General features: G+C 41.7%; 1 protein-coding gene across 3 annotated transcripts in view; it reads right to left on the bottom strand.

Annotated features, from left to right (window-relative positions):
* The window catches only part of GABRG3 (gamma-aminobutyric acid type A receptor subunit gamma3), a 488,421-nt gene that overhangs the window by 196,436 nt on the left and 271,054 nt on the right, over positions 1–20,931 (bottom strand). The window contains exon 1 of one of the 3 annotated variants that reach the window (XM_017508500.2): positions 10,951–11,210. The exons of the other annotated variants lie outside the window; for them this stretch is intronic. Within the exon in view, the coding sequence (XP_017363989.1) occupies positions 10,951–10,962 (12 nt within the window). The 5' untranslated portion in view covers positions 10,963–11,210. Of the gene's footprint in view, positions 1–10,950; positions 11,211–20,931 lie in introns of those variants that run through there. 3 annotated transcript variants of the gene reach the window in all.

Here is a 20,931-nt window from a genome sequence, read left to right as displayed (position 1 = left end):
GGGGGGAGGAAGTAATATGCACAGCAGGGTTATTCTGACCATTCTGATCATCACATTTACAGACGTGATTCTCAGAATGACCCGAGGGCTTGTTAAGGCACCAGCTGCTATGTCTCACCTCCAGAGTGCTAGATTATGAGAGTCCCAGTTGCAGCCTGGGAATCTGCTTTCTAACAAGCTTCCTGGTAATGCCAGTGCTGCTGAGTCCAAAGACAACCCCTTAAGAACCACTGCCCTGGAACAAATCGGCAATAAATGACATTGGGGAACAATTGTTTAAGATGGGGAAAAGGGGCCAGGTGTGGTGGCTCACACCTGTAATCCTAGCACTTTGTAAGGCTGAGGCAGGAGAATCCCTTAAGCCCAGAAGCTTGAGACCAGCCTAGGAAACATGGCTAAATGCCATCTCACCCAAAAATACAAAAATTAGCTGGGTGTGGTGGTGCACACCTGTGGTTCCAGCTACTTAGGAGGCTGAGATGGGAGGATTGCTTGAGCCTGGGAGGCAGAGGCTGCAGTGAGCCATGATGGACCCACTGCACTCCAGCTTGGGTGACAGAGTGAGACTTGTCTAAACAAATAATAAATAAAGAAAAGGTACTTGGATACAGATGACAGGGCTCTGGGCTGCAGCCTGGACTTGCTGCAATCTGGACATGTGGTATCATCCTCTCCTGTTGGGGGAAGCAGCAAAGGACAAAGGACTTGCAGGGTGCCCACATAAATTGATTATGAGTAGCATATCAGCAAACTGCGGGAGGCCTCTGGGGAGACAAACTTCTCCCCATGCCTCACGTTCTGGTGCAGGGTGACCTCGGCTCTGTTACCGTAAACATTGTTCTCAAGGACATAAAACTCCTTCGTAGCACTAAGATGTAACCAGATTTGTAGGCTCCTCATAAGGCCCACGTTCCACTGCTGCACATAGGTAACAGGCTAAAGAGAGCCGCATGTTCTTGTTTTTTGAAACTCCCAAACCGCCACTGTTATCAGTCTTCAGAATGACACACCAGTCCCAGCTCACTGATTCAGTCCCAGCTCACCGATATACCTCACCATCATGTCACCCTCTTCCCACCAACACTCCACCCCTATGCTATAGATCAAAGTGGTTGTGACCAATCAACACTGTGGGAGATCAGGGCTCAGGGCCTTCACTGCCTCCAGTACAAGCGATGGCCCCCGGTCCCACTTTCTGCATTCTTAACCTGTCTTTTTATCGTTCCTTTGTTGCCACTGAACTCGGGGTACCCATGGGTGATGTGGGGGCTGGTTCCCTACATTCTGATGCCCAATGTGGGGTGGCTTCAAGGATGCCGGTGAAGGCACGTCTGAGCGTGGGAAAGAGGAGGAACGGCAAACAGGACTCCCAAGGACGAAACTCATCATTGGTACGGGTGAGTAGACACGCTGGGAGGATTCCAGGGTAACCATCAGACAAACTGAAAGCAAGTATGCCACTTACTCACATTTAGTAAAACACCTCTTACGGAGAGGGAGCATGTGATATTGTCCTCTCCCTTCTGACTGGAACGTTCTTCCCCAAATATGGGGACGCCTAACCCCCTCAAATGTTTCATACTCAACACAGCCGGCTCTGACACCCTATTTTAAATTGCAGTCCCACCCTCCCACTCTGCGCCCTGCTTCTGTGGTTCTATCACCTGGCACATGCACAGACACATCCATGCTTTTCTTATTTATAAGCTTCGGTTTTTATGGTCTATGTTTTTCCTTGAGAATGTAGTTCCCTGGAAAAAGGGATTCTTGTCTGTTTAGATCTCTGATGTGTATTTCCCAAGAAGGAAAATTAGTTTCTGGCCTGTAGTAGGCACTCAATAAATACGTGCACAAATGAATAACTGGTAACATTTCATTTGCAAGTTGAATATGCTTAATCCCTCTAGCGCCTTCCAGTTCTCCAGTCTTATGGACTGATTGGCCGATTGACTGACTGAGACACAGTCTCACTCTGTCGCCCAGGCGGGAGTGCAGTGGCACAATCTCAGCTTTCTGCGACCTCCGTGTCTCCCAGGTTCAAGCAATTCTCCTGCTTCAGCCTCCCAAGCAGCTGGGATTACAGGCATGCACTGGCATGCCTGGCTAATTGCTTTCGTATTTTTAGTAGAGATGGGGTTTTGCCAGGTTGGCTAGGCTGGTTCCAACTCCTGGCCTCAAGCGACCCATCCGTCTTGGCCTCCCAAGTGCTGAGATTATAGGGTGAGCCACCATGCGTGGCCCCAGCTCTCAAGGCCTAACCTGTAATTGTTCTCTCTCCATTCCCTCCAGCATTTACTCCCCATTAAAACACTGTTGCATCAATGATATTTTTTATCAGATCTTTGTTATGTAATGTTGCAATTCCATTCAGATTCCCTCCTGCATTCTAAATCTAATTCTATTTACGTCACTTCTCCAATTTCTAGTTACTCTATATCTCACACTCACCCACCATCATCTTTGGTAGAAATAAATTAAGGAAATTCCCTCTGAATTTCACAACAAACAAACGGCAGTGTTCGTGGCAGTCAGTAATCCCTTTGCTTCTAAAGATGTCAGGTATTCAAGTTCACTGCATCACCTGGGAACCTTCGTGGTATTTTTAATGAACGCAGTTTCCATGTCTTATGCTTTAAGCCGTGGGCTCTGGATCAGAGCTTTCTATATATCTCCTCCTGTAATATTATTAATGACTAGCATCAGTACTGTGAGGTAGAGAAAGGGCAGTCTACCTAGCACCAGCAGATCTCCCAGTTGCTATGGAAATAGCCCTGGTTTCTTTTCCCTTTGTCCTTTGTCTGCAAGCTCTTCTGCTGCTGCTGCTGTGACAGAAACAGTCTGCATCCTGGTAGCTACAGTAACAACTTGGGAAAAGTTGCTTTTCACATTGTTGCTTCTCCCCCAACTGTCTGCTCAGACACAGTCTTCATTTCAGCTAACCCAAGTGAATTATTATTTAGGCAACAATCACGGGCATGTACCCTGTTCCATCCTTGTGTGCAAATGTCTCAGTGACACCTGCAGGGTCAGTTATGTGGGGAGGCCCTGCCATACCTTTCTCTCTTGCATACATCTGATGCATATCCAAATTTATTGAACATAGAGGGAAAGTGCTAGGCTCTCCTCTCTATTGGAGAGCTGATCCAACAATGTGTAGACACATACGTGTGAGGTCAAACCATGTGAGTTCACAATTTCCACTCTGCCACTGAGCATGCATGTGTTTCCTCTTCAATTCACTTTAAAGAAGGTCAATGATTTTGAAAAAATTTGGAATATGAACTCTAAAAAGACAAGATATTCATTTTCTTTAAAATGTTTTCATGAAATGAGGAACTTCTGAAATGGACTGTTTAGTTCAGCTTTTCATCTTGAAATTAAATAGAAACTAGGGTTTTAAACTAAGCTCATCTGCTGCCATGTTGACGGATTTCAGTGGGACTCAGTCATATGGGGAGTGATCATAGATGGGAATAATTATAGTGATTAGTGTTTAGCACAAAAGCCACGGTTAAGCTAATATTTCATCCAAGCACAAGACCGATGTGAACAAACAAAGCATGAAGACTCAAGAACAACCTACAGTGAATTTAAAATAACATCCTTAGAATATGTGATCTCCAAAATTACATAGAAAGCCATATTCATCACCAAATCTAAAGCCATTAACCATTGATCTACTTTCATAAGTATGAGTTACGTCTAACTTTAGAATACTCAGTTATGAAATGTTGCTGAACATCTTGGGAATGTTTAGCACAAACAGTTTGGCAAAAAATAGACATACACACTCCGTATATGAAATTATCTGTGAATATCATCCTTTCTACAATTACTGAAAGAGGCGTTACAAGAAAATAGGAGCATTTCCCTTGTTATTGCAGTACCTAAAACTCATTGTACAATTCAGCAAACTCTAAATGCATTTTCCATGCTTTGGTATTTATTTTCTTAATATTAAACTTTTAGAAGAGTTTTACATTTACAGAAAAATTGCAATGGTGCTGCGCAGTTACACATTCCACACCTACTTTTTCTTATGATTAACGTATTACACTAGTATGGTATGTGCTACAACTGATGCGCCCGTGTGTTACACTAGCATTACTGACTAGAGTGTACACTTTGTTCAGATTTCCTTATTTTTTCTTAATCCCGTTTTCATATTTGGATTTTGCCTAGGACACCAGAGCACATTCAGCCATCGAGTCCCTCTGAGGCCCCTCGTGGTTGTGACAGGTTTTCAGATTTTCTTTGTTATCATGGCCTGACAGTTTTGAGGCATGCTGGTCAGGACTTCTGCTGAACGTCCTTCACCTGTGATCTTTCTGTTGTTCCTCTCACGGTTAGACTGGGGGACACGCGGAAGTGCGGTGACATTCTCATCTGTCACAGCAAGGGTGCAGCCATGACTTGGTGCCACTTCATCACCTGGATAAGATGACATTGGCCAGCTTTCTCCACTGTAAAGTCACTTGTTTGCTCCCTTTACATATTCTATGCTTTAAAAGAAAATCATTACGCTGAGCCCACACTCAGCTGTGTGTGTGGAGGGGGGGTTAAGCTCTGCTCTCTCTTAGCAGGAAGTACCAACATAAAGTATTTGAAACTTTTCTGTATAGATTTGCTTCTTCTAATGTCTTTATTTATATCTGTATGAGTTCATCAATATTTATTTTATATTTTGGCTTATAATCCACTATACTTTATGGATTTTATGGCTGAAAACCTTCAAGCTTTGGCCACTAAGCGGTCTCTCAGTTGGCTTCGACATACCTCCAGCAGTGCATCTTCTGTTTTGTTTGGTTTTAGCACTTCCTTGCTTCCTCGCACTAGAAGGTGTTAAAGAGTCTTCTGATGTATTTCCTTCTTCAGCAACAGAATCAGCTCTTTCTCCAAGGGGCTCTGGTTCCTTTTATTACAGATTGGAACTATAAAACGATATCTGGGTACCATGTATGCCTGTGACTCGGAGTCTCATTCTTCTCAGCCCAAACAAGGAAACATATGTGTTTGTAGTAGTCCATGCATATACACGTATCTATAAATGTTCCTATATGTAATCATCTACGTCTGTATTCAGCTAAGTGGGAGCCCACACTGACATCTCCAACTCTAACTCATTAACACATACATAATTCCAGCCTCCTCCCCTTGCTTATCTGTAAACTCGCATTCCAACTGTGAGAAACCCAGCTCCCACCCTCTTCTATCGATCCACTTAATTCCAGTGTAGTTCAGTCTGAGTATACTGCACAGTGGAATCAGAATTGTGAGACCAGAGCGTCACAGACACAACTTCATCAACTAGAGCACAGTGCTATGCACAGTTCTAGATTCTTGGTCTTAAATCTTACAGACTCCACTCATTTACAGATAAGTAGGTGACAAGGTGGAGTGCCAGTGAACTCAAAGATAGATCATCCAGTTTAAAGAATAAAAAAAATAAGTTAAAATAAAAATATACAGAGGCTCAGGGACTTGTTAGATTTAAACTTTTGTGTAACTGGAATCTCAGAAAAAGGTAGTAGAGGCATGGAATGAACAGAAAGCAATTGAAGAAATAATGCACAAATACAAGCCTAAGTGGATCAAGGGGAAAAGTTACACATCTAAGATGCACAGAAAACCCAAGCAAGACAAATATGAAGATGATCTTCTCTAGGTGTATCGCAATCCAACCGGTGAAAACCACAGATAAAATAAAATCTCAAACACAGTAACAAAAGATATGTACATATGCAGAGGAGGAATGATTTCACTGAATACTGATTTCATCTCAAAGTTAGGGAAGAACATGCTGGAACATTTTTCAAGTGCAAAAAGAATTCTAACTAAGAATTCCACATGCAGTGAATATATCCTTCTGAAGGGAGTATAAAACAAAGGCCTTTCAAACATGAGAACTAAAGGAATCCATTGCCAAGAGACCTGCACTACAGGAAATGATGAATGTTCCTCAGGCCAAGGAAAATGACATCATGTGGAAACTTGGAAGAGCTTCAGAACTGGTACATAACTGGGCAGATAAAAACAATAATATTTTCAATTTTTCCTCTTGCTTTCTTCTTCTTTTTTTTGAGACAGAGTTTCACTTTTGTTGCCCAGGATGGAGTGCAATGGCACGATCTCGGCTCACGGGAACTTCTGCCTCACAGGTTCAGGCAATTCTCCTGCTTCAGCCTCCCAAGGGAATGGGGATTACAGGCACCCGCCACCACACCTGGCTAATTTTTGTATTTTTAGTGGAGATGGGGTCTTACCATGTTGGCCAGGATGGTCTTGAACTACTGACCTCAGGTGATCCACCCTCCTCGGCCTCCCACAGTGCTGGAATAACAGACGTGAGGCACTGCGTCCAGCCCTCTTAATTTCTTTATAAAACACATGACACACTTGAATGAAAATTAGAGGCTCCCATGTAAAAGTGTGCAGATAAAATACCTGCAACAACTGTAGCATCAAGTATGGGGGAGTGTTGGTAAATGGGCTTGTACAGGTTTAAGATTTCTACTTTTTGTTTGAGTAGTACATTTACTATCAGTAGGTTGTAAACATTTAAGAGTTTACATTTTATTTATGTTTTCATTTTTTAATTGATTTTATAAAAAGAAAGCATCAATCAAAATATTAGGAATGAAAGAAAGGGTATAACCACAAATATGTTTGTTTTTAGAATCAGCAGAAGAATAGCACAAATAACCTAGTGTGGATACATTGAAAATTTCAGATGAAATAGACAATGCTCTCAAAATTCTTGATTATCAAATTTGACCTAAGGATAAATTGATGCCATGAAGCCATGATTTCCAATCTAAAAAACTAAAATTGTTGTCAGAGGTCTTGTCTGTGCCATCATCTAATCCTCACCCAAACAAAAAAGATTTGCGGCCCAGGGAGCTATGAAGATATTCTTTACAAAATCTTAAGTCAGCGGATGATTTCTGTCTGTTACCAACTGGTTTTGAGAATGAACAAAAACCACTGGGAAGCTGCTTAACTGACTTAAATGAAGCTGACATAACACTGACAACAAGCAAAGCAAAGGCAAGACAAGAAGATGCTATTGGGTTATTGCTGCTTTTGCGGCAAATTGCCTCAGATTTGGTGGCTGAGACAATAGTGATTTATTACCCTGCAGTTCTGGTGGCTGGAAGCCCAGTTGGGTTGCCTGGGCTGTGCCCCTTCTGGAGGCTCCAGGGGACAGTTCCCTTCCTTTCCCAGTTTCTAGAGATGGAAGCACTGTCCCTGCTCACTCTGACTGTTGCCTCCTGCATCGTACCCCTCCTGTGACTCTGATGGCTCTCCCCGCCTCTCGTAAGGACTCTTGTCATTAGATTGACCCACCCAGATGCCCCAGAATAATCTCCTATTTCCAGATCCTTAACGTAATTGCATCTGCAAAACCCCTTTTATTACATCATGTAGTAAAGGTGTCCCCAACCCCCAGGCTACAGACTGCTACTGGTCCAAGGCCTGTTAGAAACGGCCACACAGCAGGAGGTGAGGGCAGGCGAGTGAGCGAAGCTACATCTGTGTTTACAGCTGCTCCCTGTCACTCACATCACTGCCTGAGTTCCACCTCCCATCAGATCAGTGGCGCCATTAGATTCTCATAGGAGCACAAACCCTATTGTGAACTGCACGTGCAAGGGATCTAGGTTGCACACTCCTTATGAGAATCTAATGCCTGATGATCTGTTACTGCCTCCCATCACCCCCAGATGGGACCATCCAGTTGCAGGAAAACAAGCTCAGAGCTCCCACTGATTCTACATGATGGTGAGTTGTATAATTGTTTCATCATATATTACAATGTAACAATACTAGAAATAAAGTGCACAACGAATGCAATGAACTTGAATGATCCTGAAACGATCCGTTGCCCCCTGGTCTGTGGAAAAACTGTCTTCCACAAAGTGGGTTCCTGGTGCCAAAATAGGATGAAGACCACTAACGTAACATACTCGCAGGTTCTGGAGATTAAGAAATAGACATCTTTGGGGCCCATTATTCTGCCTCCCACAGAAAAAAATGCAAAACTCCTAAACAAAATACTTTTATCAAAGATAACAATGTGTAAGACACAACAAATAATCTTGAACGAATAGGTATTATGCCAGGAGTACAGGTTAGCTCAACAGCAAAAATTATACTATAAAGGAAAAGGCTGTGGGAGATGCTCAGTATTTCCAGAAAAACCTTCCTTGATTCATAGTAAAATATTCATAATAAAATATTTAGTTGAAATGTTATAATCATAGGGTATAAAAGTATGCCACATTATGCTCCAAAGTAATTTGCCAATTTTCATTTCTTTCAGGAAGAAATAGGAGTTCCTACTTTTGCATATCCTCACTCAATATTTGGTGGTGTTAGATTTTTTAGGATTTGCAATCTAATAAATCAATTATTTCACCATTAATCTCTGAATGCTGGATCACTGTTTATTAGTGGGTTTCTTTTTCCTTTTGATTCAGTTTAACTGTTTCCCAAACCCCTTGTCCACACCTTTGGTCCATTTTTCTGATGTTCTTTTTGTTTCCCCAGATAATTTAAAGGACTTTTTAATATTTTCTGAACAATAATTCTTCATATGTCAATTTTATGTTAGCAACAGGGGTGCAAAATATACACAACAAATGGGCTGCAGGAGACGTAGGATTTAACTTTGTAAATCCTACAGCAAGTCAAACAGTTTCATGTTCACAATGGTAACTGGGGGCTTCAGCACCTCCTTTTCAAAAACAGATAGAACTACTAGACAGGAAAATGAAGACACGGAACGGCTGGATGAACCATCAATCAATAAGATTTCATTGTTATTTCTAGAACACTCCACTTAACAGCAGCACACAATGCCTTGGAACTGCATATGACGGACCCACGGACACCTAGAAAGGAGGGGCCTCCCTGCCATGGTGATTGATCCACTCAGCAAAATTACAACATGTTTCTGTTCTTCACCAAGGTACTCCTTACATTTCTGCCACTTGATGTGAGACTTCATATTTATTAGCAGTAATTCCAAGACTCCTCTTCTAAAAGCACTCCAGCTCTCCAGACTCTGAATTATTGATGCTTCTTGTCCATTTTCCCAAACACTAAAAATACAAATCGTACCACTCCTATCTAAGGTTGTTTATACTTGACTTCTCTGATTATCTGGAAGACTTAATTCCAGCACTTCCATTCCCTTCTCTGCCATCCTGCTTTCTCTCCACATTTCACAGGCCTCCTTTGTCTCTATCCCTACCCCAAATCACAGTCTCAGGCAGCAGTGTCCCTGCCGGACTCCTTGCAGGAAGAACATGACGCTGTTCGAAGCTTTCCAAGTGCAAAGTGAAGAGACACAAAGGAGCCAGCCCTGGAAAAGAAGATGGTCCAGATGCCGTCATCGGCCGCTTCACACTGGACGGACATGGCTACCTCGTTTAACTTCCAAATCCCCCAGCAGGTCAGACAGTGCCCTGCATGTAAAGCGTTGATGCCCCATGCGTATCAGTACCTATCCATTCGATTCCACAGAATAATTTAGGAAATGCTTGACACGTGAAAGAAAGTTGAAGGCAAAGCTCATTTCATTTGCACTTTTGCCTGGTGTGTAAAGTATAAGATTAATTTCGTGTTCTGCGATCGATCCCTATGACTGCTTATTTTTTAATGGATTATTTCTAAGTGAGATCCCAACCTAATTAACTCATCAAATATTTACGAAGACCGTGCAGTGGGCCAGGCACTGTGTCAGTGATAGAGAGGTGAGTGAGATGCAGACCCATCAGTCATCATGGCCCCGCGCAGCAACAGAGAGGAGGGGGCCGACTCCTGAGCAGAAATGAGGTGGGGCTGAGCGGGCCCAGTTCGCTTCCTGCCCAGTGTGAGCCAGCCTGCCTTGTGGGTGTCGGAGACAGTGGGATCCATTTCCTCACCACAGGCCTTGGTTTACCAAGAAGATCTAAAGATTCTGCAGTCGGAAATAGGACCATGAGAAAAGCTGGCATATCTGCTCACTGGCTAATTCCACTGCCTCTGTCATCCTAATATTAACAGCTTACGCTCAGACTTGCCATCCCTTCTATGTCACTTGCTGTTTTATTTCCTCACTTAGTAATAACTACAGCATTTATTTTTCTATTTATTATAATTATTATTGAATGTCTATGATAGTTCAAGCATGATGTACAATTTCAGATACTTAAAAAATTTTCACTAAATTCTGACAAAATTTTTGTCACGACATTGTAATTCCATTTTTCTTGTGGAACAATGAGGTTCAAGGAAGTTAAATGACTTTTCCTCTCTCTCAGTCCTTGATCAGAGAGCTTGTCCTCTGCCTCCCCTTTGGACCCAAGGTTACAGATAGGGTGACTTCTTTGGGCAAAGAAGAAAACACAGACATACACACACACACACACCCGAAAACTTAGCAAATTTATCTAGGCAAGATGCTAACTGTGGCTACCACATTATAGAACACACATGATAGAAAAACTTCGGTCCAAAATTCTGGAATCTGCATCAGCTGAGCTGGGTAGAAGGAGCAGGTTGATCTGCTCCGATATTCACCTGTCACAAAATCTCCAAGGCAACCACAACCCATAGTTCTTAGGCTTCAGTGGAAACACTATTATATCCAAAGTAGAAGAAAGCATGACGACAGATTTCAAGAAACAATGCAGGCATCAGAACAGAGCCTGGGACTCATCTTCAGCTAAATCTAATCTCCGCTTTCAGCCAGCGTCTCTCCTCTTTCTCACCTCCGAAGGAGGAAAGAAAACATGTACCTAATTTCCATAGGTGGATTTCTCTTTTGAGCAGCCTCTCCCCTCGGCTGTCAGAAACTCAGGTACAACTGTTTCTGCTTTCATTCTTACGGCCTGTAGCAAAGTTGAGGAAGAAGCAACAGACAGCTGGTCCAATTATCCAGTTTACAGGCCAGTAATAAGTTACCTCTGTCTCCATGGAAACTCCAGTCACATCTTGCCTATCTGCACTCTGAGGATTTTCAGGCTTTTCCAAGCACTCACAGCCTTTTCTCTAGATCTTGAATTCTTTCTAGTTTCCAGGTTCTCTCAACAAAAAAAAGGGGTGAGGATGTCATTTCCTCTGGTTTTATGGTGTGTGTGTGTGTGTGTGTGTGTGTGTGTGTGTGTGTGTGACAGAGAGAGGTTACATGCAGAGAATGTCTTGGTATTCTTAAGCATATAAATGATACTTTTATTTTTCTTAGCTATCAAATCCTGTAGATAAGCAAATTTGACTACAATTCTATTTTTTTCATGCCACTGCTATCAAGGGTCACTTGGCAAATATTTGGGGAATTTTTAAAATTAAGTCTTGGACTTTTGCGAACGAGTTAAATTCCCAATGAAGCACATCCTAAATTTGCTTCTAAATATTTTTCTGTGATTCATAACATTAAATAAAGTAACTTACCTTTTATAATAAGCCCCATTGTTAATAGAAAGGAAGAGAATACCTGTGCTGCTAATTATGCATACTGCTTAGTTTGTCATTTATTTTATGAGACCACAAACTTTTAATTCTGAGTCGAATTTTAAATCTAAGTCTCTAATTCTAATTCTACATCTCTGAGTTTTCCTCCCTCTCAGCCCTTGGTTACAAGGTCTGTACTCTACCTCCCCCTTGGACCCCAGATTACAGATAAAGTGACTTCTTTGGGCAAAGAAGAAAGTCTAAATCTCTACTTCTAATTCTAAGTCTCTGAGTTTTCCTCTCTTAGAAAAGAGAGTGAGAACTTTTAAGTCTGGACAAGATGAAATAGACTTATCTATTTTTATATCTCCTATGCAGTACAGCTCAAAGCCTGGATATTATACTCATAATTTTTGATAGATGATCCCGAAAGATAAGAGCAAGAAGGCAGATGGGCTAGGAATCCAAGGACTCAAAACCCAACATGGACGTGAGTTTCCAGATTTTCCTTTTTGCCTCATATGCCTCAAACTGGGTGCTGGGGAGGCCTTTAAACCGGAGATGCTGCTGGGAACAGACAACAAAATCCCTGAGCAAAGACGGCTCTCCTGCCAAAGGGCTGGGAAAAAATAGCCTTGCAAGATAGACCATGTTTGTGTGTGTGTGTGGTTTTTTTTTTCTTGATGGAGTCTTGCTCTGTCACCCAGGCTGGAGTGCAGCTGCACGCCACCATGGCTCACTGCAACCGCTGCCTCCCAGGTTCAAGTGATTCTCCTGCCTCAGCCTCCCAGGTTGCTGGAATTACTGGCGTGCACTACCAAGCCCGGCTAATTTTTGTATTTTTAGTAGAGATGGGGTTTCACAGTGTTGGCCAGGCTGGTCTCGAACTCCTGACCTCAGGAGATTCACCTGCCTCGGCCTCCCAAAGTGCTGGGATTACAGGCAAGAGCCACTGCACCTGGCCAAGATAGACAACTTTTGATAATAAAGATCCGACTCCAATAAAATACCAGAAGAAAGCTCATTCACCACCCCAACACCATCAACAAGTGCCTGGCAGTTACAAAGCACCCCGACCTTTTCATGGTGCTAGCAGAGATGAAGTGGGAATCTTGGACTTGGAGCTCCACCCAGCTGCAAGAGAAGCCCTCCACCCCGCCAAGAGGATGACGTGGGTGGCGGTGAGTGGGCAGCCTGCATTTCCACTGTGACTCAGCACAACAAAGCACCCTGTCCCCTTGCAGGGCAGTGCCATCTGGATACTTAAGATATATCATCTATATACTTGAGAGACATTCTCAGGTGCAGAGAGAGCCAAGGGCACCCTGGACCATCTCCATCACCTGCTGGTAGCAAATGTCCCTCCCCACCTGGGGGCAGTGAGGCTGGGGGCTGTCCACCCAGCATGGTTTTAGCGGAGGACTGAAGAAGAAGATCCAGTTTCATCGCATAATACTCAGGATGAAATTGAAAATCACTCATGCTTCTAAACGAGGTAGCATGCTATCTCAACCTAAATAGAAAAAGATAATTAACAAAAGCCAATAACCAGATGACAAGACACAGGGATTATCTGACAAGAGTTTTAAAGCATGTACATAGAGGAAATATTCAATTGCTTCCGTAAGCAGTTAAGAACTTGATGGACAAAAATGAAAAATCACATACACAAAAAAACCTATGATACAAAGTAGAACTGAAAAAGACAGTAACTATTATCTTAAAAACCTCAGTAAATGGGCTTAACAGAAGAATGGATATGAGAGGGGAAGGAATCAGTGAAGCTAAGCTAGAACAAGAGAAATGACCCAATCTTAACACAGAGGAAACACACCCGGGAAAGAAGAAGAGCAGGGCCTTGGGGCTTGTGGCCACTGTGACAGAAGATCCTGCCCGACATTCACATCATCAGAGTCGGGAAAGGAGACAAGAAAGAAAACAAAACAGAAAGTTACTACATGAAACTTCCGGATTTAGGCAACAGACTTTAACCTACAGTTAAAGAAGCTGAGCAATTTGTTTATGACCATGAAAGTCATTATCAGAAAAGGGACCACTTACAAAGAACATGCTGGGTGTAGGATCTAGGAGGGCCTGGGCTCCATTTACCTTCCAACACCCAGCTATGCTCCAGGCTCTGGGGACAGAAGTTACGCCTTGAACTAGTACATACAGGTAATTCTCAGCATCTCTGGATATCATTGCAATATTTACTGACATATGTATCTATGTTCTATTCACTTCCTGTGGTGAAAAATTTCAGACTTTTTATATTGAGGCAAGTCAGAAACAACACTGGAATGTATTCTTAGAACTCATATGTATAAACTTCTGAACTAGAAAGATGTGAAATACCTTCATCTAGTATCATGTTTTTAAGTTACTCTCCATGCTTCTAATTATTGCCAATGTGTTCTTCCTAAAGGTTCCATTAAATACCATAAACATTTACAAAAAAAAAAAAAAAAAAAAAAAAAAGCTGAGCAAACCCCGAACAGACTGAACCCAAAGTAATCCATATCACGTCACATTAAAATCAAACTCTGAAAACCAAAACAGACACTCACGGAAAGCAGTGATTTGGATGATGGCAGGTTTCTCATCAGAAACACGAAGGCCGGACGGAGAAGGTAGAGCATGTCCAATGCGAAGAGCAAATAAATGCCCATACCCAGAGTTCTGCACGCAGCAAATAACATCTTTAGGAATGAAGGTCAAAGCAAAGCATTGGCAAATGAAGGAATACTAAGAAAATTGTTCATCAGCCCAAAAAAATGACTAAACAAAATTTATCAAACAGAAAGGAAATAATAAAAGTAAAAAATTTAGAACATGAAATTAAGAAGATACAGTAGAAAGTGAAAATATGGGTAAATATAATAGACCACCATTTCCTCTTCAGTTTTTTAAAAATTGTATTTGATGATTAAAAATTATAACACTGTCTGCTGTATTATCCTATGTATATAGCGGACACATTTAGGATAAACATATTAAAAAGAAGGAAATAAATTCAATTTCATCCAGATTAAGGTAATAATTCTATATTTAAATCAAAGCAGGAAAAGTACAGCGTGCAAAAAATAGAAAGTACCAACACATTTTGAAAAGTTGTATATGCATCATGTAACACCCAGAGAAATCATTTTAAAAAACTGGACAAAAGGATATACCACCTAAAAACTATAGGTAAATCAAAGTGTAATTGTGTAAAAAAATGAAACAACCACAGAAGTCAGGAACATGAAACAGAAAACAGAAGCAGGCTATCCTTTCAATTCTTCTGAATATCCAAAACTGGCCTGAAAAGATGAAGTCTATTTTTTTTTAACCCCATGGATTACTTTGGGTTCAGTCTGTTTGGGGTTTGCTCAGCTTCTTTAACTGTAGGTTAAAGTCTGGGAAAAGGGACAAGAGGGTGAAAAACAAAAGCAAGGGATAAGACAGCAGAAGGAAGGCTTACCGCATCTCTAGTTACATTAAATATAATGATCTGAATACACCAAACCAAGGATACAGGTAGAATGCATTTAAGAACATGCTGTCTACAAGAAACTCCATGAACTACAATAATATACGCACCGTGAAAGTAAGAGGATGATAAGCATATACTGTGCAAGCATTAATCCAAGGAATGCATAAGATAAAGTAGATTTCAGAGCAAAGAGAATTACCAGGGTCAGAGAGGAACATTACCTAACGACAAAATACAGCTAGTGCTCGACTTACAACCACGGTCGGGACTGCGGACCGGTTGTAACGCGATTTGGTCGTAAGTTGAGTAGGCTATGTGTACAGTTGAAATGGTGCACGCGGAGATGGTAGTGCTGCCGGAAGCTGGTCCGCACTGTCGTACGCCCAGCTGGGCAACGTTTGCGCTGCCAGACGCGGAGCAGTCGTGGCTAGCGATTGTGGTCGTAAAGTCGAATGGTCGTAAGCCGCATAGGTGGTAAGTCGATCAATACCTGGGTAGTCAGACTGTCCAGGAGACACAGCAATCTAAATGTATATACATAAGCAGCTGCCTTCAAACACATGAAACAAAAACTGATAAAACTGAAAAGAGAAATAGACAAATCCACTGCTGTAGTTGGAGACTTTAACACCCCTCTCCCAACTTTGACAGAACAATTAGTCAAAAATGAGTGAGAATATAAAAGGGTTAGACAACATAATTAATGAACAGGTTTAAATTGGCATTTGTAGAACTTACCATCATCAACACAAAACACATATTCTTTTCAAGCAGCCATCCAACATTCACCCACGTAAACCCTAAAACAAACCTCAGCACATTTAAAAGAAGTGAAACCATACAGAGTTTGTTTTCTGATCATAAGATATTCAAACTGAAATGCAATTATAGAAGGTTTTCAAGAAAGTTCCCTAACGTCTGGAAATTATAAAACATATTTCTAAATAGCTCATGGGTCAAAGTAGAAGTCAAAAGAAAATGAAATACATTCAAATGAATGAAAAAACAATATATAACATATTAAAATGTGTGAGATGTCGCTAACGCAGTGCTGAGAGGGGACTGTGTAGCACAAAATATTCACACTGAAAACCAAGATTTTATGGCCCTACTGCCCTAAACATTCCCAAACTGGTCTGATCTCAGAAGCTAGGCAGGGCCTGGTCTGGTCAGCACTTGGAGAGAAGACTGCCTGGGAACAGGCAGTAGGCTTAAATTTTAAAATTGTTTTTAAAACATTTAAAAATTTTATATTCATTTTTTTTAAAAATAAAAACTTTTTTTAAAAGAGGAAAGAATAAAAGTGGTCATATCGATAATCTAAACTCCCACCTTAAGAAAAAAAGAACAGCAAAATTTTTCCAAAGAAAATATAAAAATAATAGCAGAAATCAATGAAATTAGAAAGAGAGAAGTAATAAAAAAAAATCAGTTGAGTAAAAAATAAACTATTTTTTAAAAACACTAGTTCTACTAAAGGAATTTCATTCCAGGAATTCAGTAGAAATCACAAACTTGTTACAGTTTTGAACCACTGTAAAATATGAAATTTGTAGCTTTAGAAATGATGAAATCTATACAGGATCTATATGCTAAAAATACAAAACATGAATTTAAAAAATCAAAGATATAAATAAACAAAAAGGCATCCTTTTTTCATGGATTGGAAGATTCAATATTTCAGATGTCATTGCCCTAATCATAACCCTAACCCATTAGTTTAATATACTACCTACCCAAATCCCACAGCTATAAAAATGTATTCTAGATTCATATGGAAAGAATAGCTAAACGTTCTTTTCTTTTTTGAGAGAGAGTCTTGCTCTGTTGCCCAGGCTGGAGTGCAGTGGCGTGATCTCGGCTCACTGCAACATCTGCCTTCTGGGTTCAAGCGATTCTCCTGCCTCGGCCTTCTGAGTAGCTGGGATCACAGATGCCTGCCACCATGCCTGGCTAAGTTTTGCATTTTAGTAGAGACGGAGTTTCACTATGTAGGCCAAGCTGGTCTTGAACTCCTGACCTCAAATGATCCGCCCACTTTGGCCTCCCAAAGTGCTGGGATTACAGGCATGAGCCACTGCACCCGGCCAAGAATAGCCAAATTTTCTTTAAAAGAGAAGGATAAGTGGAAGTTTATTAATCTAGCTGACTGTGAGGCTTATACATACAACTACAGTAATCAAGAGAGTATGATGCTAGCAGAAGAGAAACATGATGAAACAGAACAGAGAACCCAGAAATAAACCCATGAAGGGATAACCACCAGACTTTTAACAAAAGTGCAAAAGCAGTTCACTTGAAGAAAGAGAATCTTTTCAATTTATGGTGCTGGAGCACTTGGATACCCACAGGGAAAAAAAAAATGAACCTCGAGCTAAGTCTCATGCTTCATACAAAAATTAATTCAAAATTGATCATGGACTTAAAAGCAAATTGTAAAACTATGAAACTTTGAGAAGAAAACCTAAGAGAAAATCTTCAAGACGTTTAGCAAGGTGAAGAGCTATTCTACACGAAATCCAAAACACAATGCACAAAAGAAAACAGTCGATAAATAGGGACTTCAGAATTTAAAATCATTGCTCTCCAAAACCTTGTTAAAAGGGAGAAAAAACAATCTACAAATCAAGAGAAAATCGTTGACAAAGGCTACATATCTGGAATATGTAAAGAGCTCTCAAAACCCAACTGCACAAAAGCAATTCACTCAGAAAATGGGCAAAAAGACTGACACATATTTCACAGAAGAGGCGATACTGATGGCAAATAAGCACATAACTTCATTAACCTTAGAGAAAGGCAAATTAAAACCACAAACTTAAAAAGGAAACAGGCGCAGTGGATGCCGGAGAAGATGCCGAACTCAGATTTCTCCTGCGTTGCTACGAAGAATGTGAAATGATCCAGCCGCCCTGGGAAACAGCTTGGTGGTTACCGCAGAAAACAAAACAAAACAAAATAAACAAAAGCAAACACACAAAACTCAACATAACGCTTACCATATTACACAGAAATCACACTCTCGGCTTCCATCTCAGAAATGAACATACGCCCACACAAAACTCACACACAGCAGCTTTCTCATAATCACCATCTCCAAAAAACCCCCGATGGCCTTAAAGGAGTGAGGGGTTAAACAAAGTGTGGAGCATTCACACCGGGCAGTACCCTTCAGGACTAAAAAGAAACAAAGTCTGATACACACAAGTCGGAGGGACGCCCAGAGGACTGTGCTGAGAACAGGCAGTCTCAGAACGTTACCTACTGTACGATTCGATTCAAGACCCACTCCTGGATCACACATGAGTGGTGTCCGGGATTAGGGATGGGGGGCGACATGGGTGTGACTGTAACAGGGCAGCCAAGAAGATATTCCTCCGGAGATCCTTGCGGCAGCGGGACAGTTCTGCGTCTTCTCTGCACTGGTGGTTACGGGCACCACGCATGCAGTAAAAACCCACTGAAGTAGATACAGACACACACAAATGAGCATGTCTAAAGCTGGTGACATCTGAACAAGGGTTGTGAACTGTGCCAATGGCAGAGTTCTGGTCTGGCTGCAGCTGCAAAGCTATGACAGACGTGGTCACTGAGGAAGCGGGGTAAATAGGACCCAGAACCTGCAATACTATTTTTGCAAATTCCTCTTAAACTATAATAACATCAAGTTTTAAAGTTAAATAAATGAAAGATAATGGTTTAATGTCCTCTAAATTTCTTTCTTTTTAATTAACAGTAGCAGATTTCATTGCAGTTACTTAGAATTATAGAAGTTGGAATTAAGGTCAAAGTCTTTTGTAATCTTTGTAGGTCCTGCTGTAAAGCAGAGAAGGAGGAGAAAAAGTAGAGAAAAAGGCTAAATCCACTGCAGTCGCCAGTGTTAGGGTATCAGCAGCTCATGATATAATTGTCGGCTTTCTGTCCTGGAACAATGAACATCTGGGAATATTTTTATGATTTCACTAATTATGGCTATCAATCTCCTCCAGTTAGGCATCATAGCTTCTCAGAAGTCATCAAGGAATGTAGGGTGGCTAATTACAAGCTCTGTCTTCATAATTACACAGTATAAACTAGTTTGTACTCAAATGTCTATATCCTGCAGGATTACATAGTTATTAGGGGAGAAAAACAATGAACAAAGTGGATAAGGACCAGAATGCTGGAAAGCTGCAGGTGACCATCTGTCACACTTTCGCATGACCAGTCACAGAAATCCTCTTTGTAATGTTTCTTTTCTCCGCCCCTTTCTCAAAGAACTGCCTTCCTGGACTTCATCAAGAAATAAAATGAAGTTGTTCTCAGGCTGTCTCTCTGTTGCCAGCCTGGACGTGGACCTGCCCTCATCACCACCGTTCCCAAGAGACTCTCCTCCTTCCCTGCCACAGGCAAGGATGTCAGCCCCTGGCTGCAGACATGTGTCTCACTCTGGCTTTCCCTTCTTGAGCATCTTATTAGTTACCGAGTTCCAATTTTTTTCTTCCTTTACTTTCATCTGAACAAACCACAGACTTATCCCAGATAGCCAATCAATCAAACTTCTATGTAAGCTGGGAAAAAATGGTATAGAATAGAAATATTCATAATACCCTCATAAACCATGTGCTCCCAATGGCATGGAATGGCATCTGCACAAGCTACATAAAATACACATCTCACAATCCAAATTTGGAGCCTGCTTTGGCTTTGCTTTGTGCAAACGTTTTCTTTACCCTTTAATGCATTGTGTTCACCAGGCATTTCTCGTTTTGAGATGGTTACGAGCAAGAAGGCAACACAGGCCTGCACCACACCACTCTTGTTCCCTTTAACAAACTACAAAGAATCCCTGGCTTTTCGTGAGGCTGTGCCAGCTTCATCATGCCCACACCCTCCTACCAGAAGCCACCCAAAGCCTTCCCTTCTTCTACCACAGAGCTTTCCCACCCTGCCTGCTCTTAAGTCTGCCAAATCCAAGTGATGGTGGCTGATCTTCCCTTACTAAAACAACTCTGAATAAACAGCCTCTGCTTTTTCTCACTTAGTGGGTCTTGTTTGTTCCCACAAGTCCTGTGGTCCTGCAGGACCACGCACATATTTGCAGATGCAGAGACTGATGTGCAGTGAACAGAAAGCTGCAGAAGGCCCTTACTGCCCAAGGGGATATCTCTGCCATTCCAATCGCAGAGTCCCCCGCATCCCCCCACCTCCTGGTGCTCACTGTCCTTTGCCCTCACTATTAAACAACGCCGTAAGCCTTCCCATCGGACCTGCAACCGCAGAAATCAGGGGCTCATGTTTACATTTCTCTTGGTGACTTTAATTTAAACGACTAGGGTTTTTCCTTTTGTCATAGGAAAAGGAACACTAAACCTGGCCACACACGGAGGACAACTGATCATTTGTCTGTTCTTAATAAGGAGATACATTTTCCCCTACACCAAAACAGACAGAGGAGAGTGATGAGCACCGGGAACCATCAGCAATTCAGCCCAGTCCGTGGGGAGCTGACCAGGCTGATCTGGTTGATGCAGCTGGAGACAAGCATCCCACGACGGGCACAAACGTTCCTGGACATTGCTCATAAAACGCCCTTTGTTCCATTCAATTCCCATCAGTGCCAACCCAACAGGACCAGTTTAAAAACTATCTCAACTAAATGTTTAAGATACTTAAAGTCTTGTTATTTTGCAATATTTAAAGCAGTTGCTATATGAAAGCTGGTCTTCCCCCTAGAAGGGGGTAAAACTACATGTATAACTCAAAGAGATAGTAGGTAGATGTAGAGAGAACCATGAGATTTTAAACAACAGTACTTAGGTATTCACCGAAAACTCGAGGTTACTTGACAACCTGGGGACTTGTAAAATGCACAGACTGCAAATCTACTTAACGCTTGAGATTGTCACATGCATGGCTGAGTTCATTAGTGCCCTCATCATGGATAAAATCCTTATGGCTTATTGTTGCTTAAATCCTAGAGGTCACTGTTAAACAAATTCCCGGTGCTCAGGCGGCAGGCTGTGGCCCCAGGCTCAGGT

Source organism: Cebus imitator, unplaced genomic scaffold (genome assembly GCF_001604975.1).
Source record: "Cebus imitator isolate Cc_AM_T3 unplaced genomic scaffold, Cebus_imitator-1.0 Scaffold392, whole genome shotgun sequence".
Taxonomy (NCBI): Eukaryota; Metazoa; Chordata; class Mammalia; order Primates; family Cebidae; genus Cebus; species Cebus imitator.
The sequence above is the reverse complement of the archived record's forward strand: the minus strand, read 5'-3'. Positions and strand labels throughout refer to the sequence as shown.